This window comes from Arachis stenosperma, chromosome 10 (genome assembly GCF_014773155.1).
Source record: "Arachis stenosperma cultivar V10309 chromosome 10, arast.V10309.gnm1.PFL2, whole genome shotgun sequence".
Classification (NCBI taxonomy): Eukaryota; Viridiplantae; Streptophyta; class Magnoliopsida; order Fabales; family Fabaceae; genus Arachis; species Arachis stenosperma.
In genome coordinates, this window is record NC_080386.1 from 2,834,740 (window position 1) to 2,846,068 (window position 11,329).

At 31.5% G+C, this 11,329-nt stretch overlaps 1 protein-coding gene across 1 annotated transcript; it reads right to left on the reverse strand.

Annotated features, from left to right (window-relative positions):
• Positions 1 to 933: 933 nt before the first annotated feature.
• LOC130955349 (CBS domain-containing protein CBSX5-like) lies at positions 934 to 3,375 on the reverse strand. Its single transcript, XM_057882190.1, has 2 exons — positions 2,905 to 3,375; positions 934 to 1,948 (listed from the first exon to the last, which is right to left on the reverse strand). The coding sequence occupies exons 1-2, from the start codon at positions 3,282 to 3,284 to the stop codon at positions 1,123 to 1,125; spliced, it is 1,206 nt and encodes a 401-aa protein (XP_057738173.1). The 5' UTR covers positions 3,285 to 3,375; the 3' UTR covers positions 934 to 1,122.
• Between the last annotated feature and the right edge of the window lie 7,954 nt (positions 3,376 to 11,329).

The window sequence follows — 11,329 nt, forward strand, 5'->3', positions numbered from 1 at the left end:
AAATTTAATAATCCCATCTAGCGTGAACCTTCTTCATTCAGGTATTTTCCGCGTAGTTAAATTGAATTGACATTTCAAGAGTAGAGTTTTATTTCGATGCATTAATAATATATTTATTCTTTTAGATAACTATTCATACAGTGTATAATTATATTTATTTTTTAGATAATTATTTATATTATTTATATAAAATATAATTATTTTTATTGATGCGACATTATATAATTATATATAATATGAATAAAACTACAGATAACGCATCAAAATTAATTTCGTTGAAAGCATACGCTATAACGCTAATAAGTAATAATCGAATTTGCAAGCAGCTCGCCAAACCCTAATTATCACTTGGGCCCGGTCACACACTTTCCTACTATGGAAATTGGAATTCAAAGGCGTTGGGACTATATTTAAATGAGAAAGTATTCGTTTCTTTCGGTTTTTTCTTTTGCAAGTCTTAAAGAATAAAAACAAAAAGTGACGAAGATTTATATAGATTGATAACACGTTTAAACCTATTTTTTATTAGCCAATCAATATTGAGTTTGAACATTTTTAAGAAAAAAATATTAGATAATCAATATTTTTCTTGTGTTTATACTTTTATAGTGCAGTCGAATCAACCATATACTAAGAAACCAATATTTTTGGTCAACTAACATTTTCCGTTAGCCAAAAAATCAGCAAAGTTACTCTCCCGCCTTCCCTGCCTTGCTTCTCAATTTTTATCAAGTTTTAAAGAAGAATATCAAAGTCAGAAAATACATGTACTAACAAGACATATACCATATATATCCCTTAAAAAAATAATAAATTAAGAGAATTAAAATATCAAACATATAGTGAACCCAAATTCAATCCCTCCAAAAACATTCCCAGAAGAATAAAAAGAAAGACGTAGTCCCAACTCCCAAGCACATGCAAGTAATAGAATACGAAAAAGAGCCGTTTTGTTTTCTATTCACCAACCAAAAACGACTGTGATTACACAGCTACAAACCGAGTTATCTTGTTTTTTTTTTTTTAACAAAACACAAAGCATGGTCTGGTCTATACAAAATTACAAATGATTTTAAAGTGTTTTTTATTTTATTTTTATTTGTTTCCCATCATCTTGGTGTGTTAGCACATAGACTTGAGGTGTTCTCTGAAAACTTTCAACATGCCCTCAAAGGTAACAATCCCAGTCAAGGTTCCATCATCTTCTACAACCCACACATAGCTGACCCTATGTGAAAGTGCCTGAATCATCACAGCCACCAGAGAGCTCCACGGGTAGCAAACAATGGCCTCTGACCTCCTCACTACCCTCGCAGAGTACCCTCCAAGCTTCCAATTCTTCCCGGAAGATGCATCATCCTCTGATGAACTTGAACAAAACGATGACCAAGATGAAAGCCCCCCTTCATCTCCAAGCAGCTCCAAAGCCGCACTAAGATTCTGCTCTTCCAGCCTCTCCTTCACAATCTGCACAAGGTCCTCCGGAGGTCCACCACAATCAATATAGGCCATCAAGTCCCCAGCTGAGAGCGTGGCCAGCGCCGGCGCAACGGCCTCGTCGCAAGAATTGAGCATGAACGGCGAGATTTCCCCGACGAATTTGCCTTCCGGGTCAACGATGGCAACCGAGCTTTGGTGGATTAGGGACAACAAGAGGAGGTTTAATGCAGACGATGCAGGGTCATCATAGTTGACGGCAAAGAGGTTTTGATCGTCAATAACGTTTAGAGTGTTGATTGGGCTAGCCGGCGTAGGTGAGAACGCCGCGATTGCATTCAGGAGGTAGCGGATCACATCCTCTTGGGTGACCCAGCAGTAGGAGCGGTTGTTATTATGGAAAATGGAGTCCAAAGATTCAACGGACTTTCTCCTTGAGCTGATACTGCTTTGAATTGGTATCACCAGGTTCTGTGCTCCCTCATGCATAGCATCTATAGCATCCAATAAGCTGCATAACAACAATTAAATAACATTTAGTCAATGCACAAAAACTTAAATCAATTCATATTTGATAAAATATAATTTTGACCAATCTATCTTAGATCTGCTGAAAGTGGATTTAGCTACTAATTTTTTAATACTACTACTACTATGTTCTCGGCAAGTAGTATAATAATTAAGAAATCAATTATTGTTTAAACAATTGATTGAGACGCCAACTAACAATGTTTTTTTCATGTCTCTAATGCAGGGCAATAAGGATCCGCTAATTTTCCGAAGAATCCCGCTCGGGAGACAATGAAGAATTTTGACAATGACTACAATAGACTAGTTATTTAGTCCAATAGAAATAAATAATAAAAATTCCTCCACAGATTATCCTAAATTCAAAAACTCTCATTCAGTTATTTCAAATTTCAAATTTTTCAATTTCAAATTTCAAAATTTTAAAAAATAAATTAATTATTTCAAAAAAATAATCATCCAAAATTCTAATTTACCAAAACATTTCACTCCAATACCCTCTTCCTTTTCGAATTCCAAATTTTCAATTCTCTATCAAAGTCTAAGTCTGTATTAGATTCATCAAGGCAAATTTGATTCTGCTTCTGCTTCTTCTTCTAATTTTTTTTTTTGTTTTTTCTTTCTGCTTTTTGTAAAGCAGATTCGTACATGATAGCAAAAAGCCAAAGGTCCAAAAAAGCAGAGTTACTTTCACATCCCAGAAGAATATGCATCCATAGATTTTTTTTGCACCAAGTCAAACAAAAACCCAGAATAATAATAATAATAATAATAATAATAATAATAATAATAATAATAATAATAATAATTGACACTTTCACAGAGCCACGTATGCGCCGCGGTGCCTGCTCAAAACAACCAACGAATTCCCAAATTTGACCTAACAGAAAAGAACGTAACAGAAATCGAAATGGAAATGAGAGAAATTCGGAAGATTACCTGGCATTGGGCTCGAGATGGCTGACGAGAGCGGAATGGTCGGTGATAAGAAGGGAAATTGGGGAACGAAGCGCGGCGGCGGGAGCCGAGAGGTTTTCCGGCTTGCAAAGGTAACAGATGATGTCGAGCATGCAAAGCCTACCAACACACCTGCAATCGTCCTCCTTGGCTTTACATCGTTCTTGAGGAGGAGGAGGAGAAGGGAAGTGCGACCTGACAAGGGAGTGGTTGCAGTTCCAGACGGAGACGAAGGTGTCGTCGATCCTCTTTAGGGCGGAGAGTGCGTCAGCTAAGGTGTCGGTGATAGAAAGGGACCTGAGTGCTGGCTTCCCAAGACACAGATCTGATACCTCATGCCCTGACAATAATCTAACTGCCATACACAGCACGAATCACAAGAAAGTTCTAGACACAGATTGATTTTCAGCTTTCAGCTTCCGGCTTCAGCGGGTTAATTAGTTGATACAAGAGTGGGAATTGGGAAATGGGGATATTTATAGCATAATAGGGGGGTTGGTGACCTGGTGAGCCGGTAAAACGTACACGTTACGTGTTACGGAGGGAAGAGTCAAGAGTCAGATTGTGTTTCGGTACACCAGGGTTGAGGGAACACCGTAGTTGCTCTTGTGGATGCCTCTGCGCGTAAAATGTAAATCATGTCTTACAGCTCGCTTCGGCTGTTTCTCTTGGTTATTTTTGTAAGAATATTTTTATATATTTAGAAATATGCTTAGAATATTTATATTTATTGTTATGTTAATTAATTTAGTTAAATTCTTACATATTTTTTCTGATAAGATTTTATTTTGTCTTTAAATAAAAACATTTATATAAATATAGTATTTTAATTTAGAATAAAATACCATTTCTATATATGAGAGTTAAAAATGCTGATAAATTTATTCATAATAGAAAGAAATTATCAAATGTATTTATCAATAATGACATCCGTGTAACAAAATTAACTAATCATTAGCTGGTGTTAACATTACGGCGTTACGTGATTTGAGAGTTTTTATACATAAAAATTGTAATTTATTTTGTATTAAAATATAAATGGTAGTTAGAAATTTATTTTAAAAAATAGAAATTAAAAATCATGAATAGACTATTCATATTCAGGCATTTCACAAAACACAGGTAAAAGTTTTAGAAGTGACAAAATGTTCTTCTTCACTCAAACATTACATCCCATCCCATTTCTGTGTGGGTTAGCTGCAAACGATAATCATCATATTGAAGAGAGGATACTTGTTAGTGTGGAACATCTTACTTTTTAGAAGTGCGTGATGTCATTCATAGGTTAGTAATATATCATCTCTCTGATGTTAATTTCTCGGTTTTAGATGTATAGTTGTCGATTTAGAATTTTAATTAAAGTTTGTTTGTATTAATTTTGATCTAATTTTGACATTCTACTTTGTTGTCTGTATATATCTCTATGCAGATGGCTACCATCCACATTACATTAGTTATTAGTCACAGAAAAAGGTTTAAAAAGGATGGTGATAGGAAGTTGGCATATATTGGCGGTGAGACAACGGAGATTGAAAGAGTGAATGTGAATACTTTAGATAGGTTCTTTATAACTGACTTAGTAAAAGATATAGAGTATACTGATGTGGACGAGTTTTATTGGCTGCAATTTGAAAAAGAGTTGGATGGTGGGTTAAAATTGCTGAGATTTGACATGGATATTGTGACCATGTACGAAATAGCTAATGCTAATGGGAGGAGAGTTGAACTATTCACTGAGCATCCAGTTAACTTTTCTGAGTTCGTAGAAGAAAACAAAGCTCCTGAACCAGAAATTGATATTTTAAATATTTGTAGGACTTCAATTAAGCATAGACTTAAATTCTGTGTCAGGAGAACTCCAACTCCAAAGAAAAAAATAGAACAAAGAGACTGTTGAAACTGAGTAAGACAAAACCAGGTAATACTCACAACGAGGATACTGACATGCTTAGACTGGAGGCCCAAACAGAAGATGAGGTACAAGACAAAAATATTCACCCTATTACAAAAAACAGTAACCAACTAAAAATGACCACAGAACTCCTAAATATACCCACCCAAGTTTCAAAAGTAACCTTCCAAGAACTATAAATAAGCATTTAGAAGGCAAATGTATCCATTTAACCCAATTTAATTACCTTTCAATCTTCCTTAACACCAGGAGCACATCACATATTTTATACTATGCACATATGACAAAATTTTAGGAAACAGTAGATAGACATAGAATTGAAAATAGCTATGTGAAAATATGTCAAAGTCACAACGTCTTAGGAGTTTAATGCTGTTATGAATAAGATCAAATGGGTTAATCCCCATGCTTGGGAGTATCTGAACAGAATTCTCTCAAATTAATGAAGTAGGTCAGATTTTAGCAAATATCCAAAATTGGATAATTACACGAACAATAATTGCGAGTCATTTAACTCTAGAATCAAGAAAATGAGAGGGAAGTCAATTATAACTATGTTTGAAAAAGTGTTATATGATTAACATCATTTCTAGAAATAAGAAGATCTCGGTGGGATATAATGGAGTCATCACTTCTGTGCAGCAGAGTATGTTGGAGAAAGAGAAAATGAAAAGTAACGAGTGGAAGCCATTTTTCACAGAAGATAATCCTAAAAAACATTTACGAAGTTCAGTGCTTACCACACAAGGTTATGGTAAATATTGAAAAGTGAACATGTAGTTGGCAACTAACTGCATTACCCTGTAAGCATGCATGTGCTTTTCTTGCATACCAGAATAAGAGACCAAAAGAACATGCACACAATTAATTCTCTATGGAAACATATAATAGCACATACCAGTTTGTTATCCAGCCTATACCAAGTCAAAATACTGGCAACACGTGAATTTACCTCTAATATTACCCCAACTTACAAAAAACAAATTGGAAGACCAAAGTTGAAAAGAAACAAAAAGAATGATGGACCAAAAGAGGTCAACCCAAATCTTCATAGGGTTCCAAAAAACATGGTCTCATCACCTGTAAATATTGCTTAAAAGTATACAAATTCATCCCTACTTAACTTAGTATTATAATTGATGACACTTTTATATGCATATATTTTGTATTGCAGACTGGTCACAACAGTCGTAGTTGTCCCAAGAAAAAAGAAGCAATGACTTGAAATAATGGAGGACAAAGTTGAACTCAACAACCTCCTGCTGATGGAGCTGCTGTGGATGATAAAAAGGAGGCAACAAGATTATAAAAAATGTTCTGGGAGGAAATAATGAAAGCTATTGAAGCATTTGAAACAACAGCAGCTCAACTCCTGAAAGTCCATCTAGTAATGTGCTTAACTACTGAATTTTATAATTTATTTTTATATGACACTAATATGCACCAACTGTTGCAGGAAACTCCAACAATTCCATAATCTGTTTCTGTTTCAATTAGGTTTCCTTCGTTCAGGCTACCAAGTACAAAAAGACCCCCTAAAAAAAAGAATTTAAAAAGACCTCCACCAACCACTCAAAATGCTACTCAACTACCACCACATGCTCAATCACTTGTGAGGTCACCAACATTAAATGTGCAACTATCAGTAAGACCATCATCTCTAATTTTTTAATTGCTCCACAATGTGACACCTCAAACCATACAAGATGCTCTTTGGGAACTACTTCAAGGTTCATGGAGTTCATGCCAATTCCTACAACTAGATGGTCAAGTTCAATTAGGCGGCCCAAACCAGACTTTAAACCACAAGCAAGAAAAGGATCAATCATTGCACAATAAATGGAAGATCAAGCAAAAGCAGTAATTTTACTCTAAATCCATGAAGCAAACATGTTTAAATTTTAGAGTGTTTTGTTTCTTCTAGTTCACAATAGACAACTAATATATAGTTTATGTCATTTTGTTGAATATGTCACATATTTATACTATTTTATTTATGTTTTAGTTTTTGGTTTGGATTGATCATCATGATTAATAATTATACTTATTTTTCATGTCTTAGTAACTCAGTTACTACTTACATAGCAGGTTGTTTTGCTTATTATGTTTTATCTTATTTTGGTATATCTTAAAAGACTAAAAAAAATATTAATTATAAAGGAATATATTGTGCAAATTCTATATTTTATAAGACTATATTTAACATTTTTTTCATTTATCATGTGTATAAATATCCATCTCTCAATTGAGTACGGATATTTTTGTCATGACAAAGACAACAATCAATAACATCAACCACAACAACATCAAACAGATATGAAACTACTAGTCATGGCAATCTATAATCATACACGAAGAATTATTCAAATTTAAAACCTATTCAAAACTAAATATACATTGCACACAAAGCTAAACACCACAATGATTGACATAGTCACAAGTCACAATCTAAGTCTACTAATTTCAATTTCAATCTTTTATAACTTCATGAGCATCTTCACTTCAGACTTAATCTCAAGAACATCTTTATGCATCTTTTTTTTCTGAAAATGCTCTTCTCAAACCCTTTCACTGACCTTCGATTTCGTCTACCCATACAAAATAGTTGCAGTCTAAAATCTATCAATGGCAAAAAAAACTTAAATTAGAGACATATTCACTTCGAATAAAACAAAGTGTACAAAAGATATACCTTCCATTTGGGACAACGAACGAACCACTTTCCAGAATATATTGCCGTCCCTAACTGCAACAAGGTCACATTCAATTCATAGAAGTATCTTTTATTGAACTTTCTATCATGCACCTGCTTTAAAATTGAGCTTGCAGATATACTACAACTTCCATTTAAAGGTGGGATAAATAATCTCGTCTTGACATTGGAATATCTTTAAAAAATTTTATTAACCCTAAGACCAGGATTTGAAATGAAAAAAGTTTTAAATTTAAGAAATTTTGAGATTTAGGGTTCATTATAACGGTCAAACAGTTCATCAAGTCACGTATAAAGACTCTCAAACTAAATAACGTCGTAATGTGCCACACAGAAAAGGTTATTAATGGAGTCAATATCGAAATAATATTGGTTAGTTTTATCATATAGATGCCATTATTGATAGATATATTTGATATTTTTTTTCTATGAAAGTATTTTCAATATTTATGGATAAAAATAATATTTGACTCTTCAATTTATTAGATTTTACCTATCTACCCTAACTATAAAGCAATTTTCACGTCGCTATCCACGACCTTTTCTTATTTTGTATCTTTCCTTAACATGCATGATGTTTTTGTATCATCACTTCTAGACAAAAATCGTGTTTATCGCTGTATTATATATTATTCAAGGAATTATTCAAGTTTCATACGGATGTACAACATTATCAAACTATCACTATTTCAAAGAGTAAAATTCATATTCTTCCGAAAGATTATATAGTATGCCATATCACTATACTAGCACCTTTATATGTAGAATTGTAGATAGAATTCCTGAACTAATTAGAAGTAAAGTCAATTTTAATTAACCAGTCGAAAAATAGATAAAAAAATTATTAGCTTATATCTTTTTAAATTTTAAAATTAAAAATAAAAAAATTTGACCTAATTAATTTATATTATAGTTAATTTTTTAGATTTTTTTATATAAATAATATATCAATTTCATTATTTTTTTTCACGTTTTTGCATGAATTGGTTTTTTTAATACAAACCATTAGAGTGTGAAATTTAACAAAAAAAAATGTTAGATGGTTATCATAATTTATTATTTTTTATTATTATTTAGTCATTAATTTAATTTTTTAGTCTAGTAATCTCTAACAATATATTTTATTCCATATTTTTAAATATAAATAACTAAATAATGACTAAAAATAATAAATTTTGATGATCATCTAATATTTTTCGTTTAATAATATGTAAACACTTTTTAACGTAACATAAAGATTTGCCAAATGTAAATCAAATAAATTTTATCATCTAAGTTGATGTGGGATAGGTGATATATTTTGGACGAAAACTCACATGCAATTCATTACATGTGAAATTGATAATTAAAAATAATTAGATAATTTAATAAATTTAATTAAATTATTATCTAATAATTTTTTACTATTTCTGCATGCAAATTTTCCCTTGCATCTTGTTGACGATGTAGGTGTATGTAGGTCTCTCGATCGCTCATGGAACCCCTTACAATTAAGTACGTAAGAAGCTATTAATAATTGTGAAGGCAAAAATATCAAGACGTAGCAGTCGTTGTGGAACTATATATATTAATGTTGCATATTAGCATATTGTGTGGTCTATACCTAAATTTATTTATTTAATTTTCTAATTTTTGAAGGATGAGTTCATGCCAACGTGGTGAGGTACTTGCATATAAAGTTCCCACCACACCTAGGATCGGACCACATGGACATCATATGGTAGTATTTGCATGTTTGTATATATGGCTAATAATATCGCCATGATTATTAGTAGGTGCTTAACTGAGCTATGACCCAGTTTGACACTGACAATTTCGTCTGGTCCCAAATTCAACTGTCTTTAGTTTCATGAACATTTATGAGAATGTTAGTTTGCTAGAAGAGAATACATTCGAGTTATATATATTACAATTAAGTAGCTAGCTAGTATCTTTTACCTTCCTCTTGGATCAGAAAATAAATAAAAGAAACAAGTGTTATGATATTATTGTGATCCATTCGTTCCTACGTGGTAGCTAGAGATAAAATGTGGTCGAGTGAGGACAATACCTACATACTTTGCATGGAATGGGCACAACAACGTACGTTGTTTTTGGATCCACGACAGAACTTTAAAATTTAAATTATTCGCATATTTCTCAACAAAACAACGTACATTAAACAACCATTCTGAATCAATCCAACTTGGCCCCTGTTTTGTGGTTTTGATTGCTTTCCATTTTCCATACTCTATTGGCGGCTTGGCTTGATGCGAATTCTTGCATAAAAAATGCTACTTGTTTTTTAAATTTCAGTCTTTAATCAATTTTTTTAAAGATTTATTATTATTTAATTAATTTAAATATCTATTTTTACAATAATAATTATTTAAAAAATTAAAAAATTACCTACTTTTTATTTTCTCTTTTTTTAAAAGCTGATCAAAAGTTGAAGTTTATAGGATAACTAGTTGCATTGTCCTTGCATTGAATGCCATATTTTTTGTTTATTTTTTCTAATATGCATCTTAAAAATACTACAAATTTTTTATATTTTGTATGTATTGAATATATTAAAAATTTATTTCTTTCCACAATAAAAATATTTATTGCTTATTAGATAAATTTTTTGGGCTTATAAGTATTTGTATAAGTGAGAAAATTTAAGAAATAGTGAAAATTTACGTACAATTATCTTCATGTAAAGTTGATTGTTAAGAATAATTAAATAATGATTTAATTACTCTGTTAGTACCTATAATTTCGTGAAATTTTCAATTAGGTTTTTATACTTTTTTTTCTTTTAATTAGGTTTATGCACTATTTTTTTTTTCAAATAGGTTCTTCTTTGTAGTAATTGGCTTAATTATATTATATAAGAACCTAACTAAAAAAAATTGGTATAAAGACCCAAATAAAAGAAAAAAAATGTAGGGATCCAATTAAAAAAATTAATGTAAAAACTAAATTAAAAAAAAAAAGTATAAAGACCTAATTAAAAATTTTGCAAAACTATAAGGATCAATAAAATAATTAAATTTTAAATAATTGATATATTTGTTTAAATTATTATTTAATAATTTTAAACAATCAATTTTATAGGAAGATAAATACATGTAATTTATTAATTTATAAAAATTTTTGGCAGCATATGAATGTTCTCTTTATTATTATTTGGGTGTCATTTTTTTTATTTTCTATGATAATTTCTAACGCCGACAACTGAATTTCATTATTGGTTAAATACGTACTAACTCAACATATGGAAATTATTTTCTAGCCTTAGCTTGCATTACATAGTTGGGGCCTTCAACATCGGTATGCTAAGATTTTCGGGCCATTTATTAGACTAAAGGCCAACAAAAAAATGAAACAATTTTAAACCAAAAAGAAAAATTGTAAAAAGTCATGGCAAAAAAATTACAATATTACCTTCTGTATCCCCAAAAACAAAATTTCATAATAAAGGTATTAAATCATGTGCTGACACACAAATAAAAAGTTGACTCCCAAAAGATGTTAGACTTTATCTAAAAGTTAAAATGTACGAATTAATTTACATAAACTAAAAATTTAATTATACATATCACATTTCCTAGATTTGGTAATTGTCTTATGTAATGATTACAGATGGTAAATAAATACGTAAACAGCGTATTTACGAGAGGTTGAGATGAACACGGATCTTGACTTGATGTCCTTTTTACCATTTCACCCAGTCAAGAATAAATACGCGCCAATGGAGAAGGGGTAACATGGTAAATGAACAACATGGCATTCAAATTTAGGGTCTGCATTTCATT

Bases quoted from the DNA above. Each gene is read 5' to 3' on its own strand.
- LOC130955349 (XM_057882190.1), bottom strand. From the start codon at position 3,284: ATGGCAGTTAGATTATTGTCAGGGCATGAGGTATCAGATCTGTGTCTT. The intron at 1,949-2,904 runs GTAATCTTCCGA...GTTGTTATGCAG, and splicing joins CATCTCGAGCCCAATGCCAG to CTTATTGGATGCTATAGATG.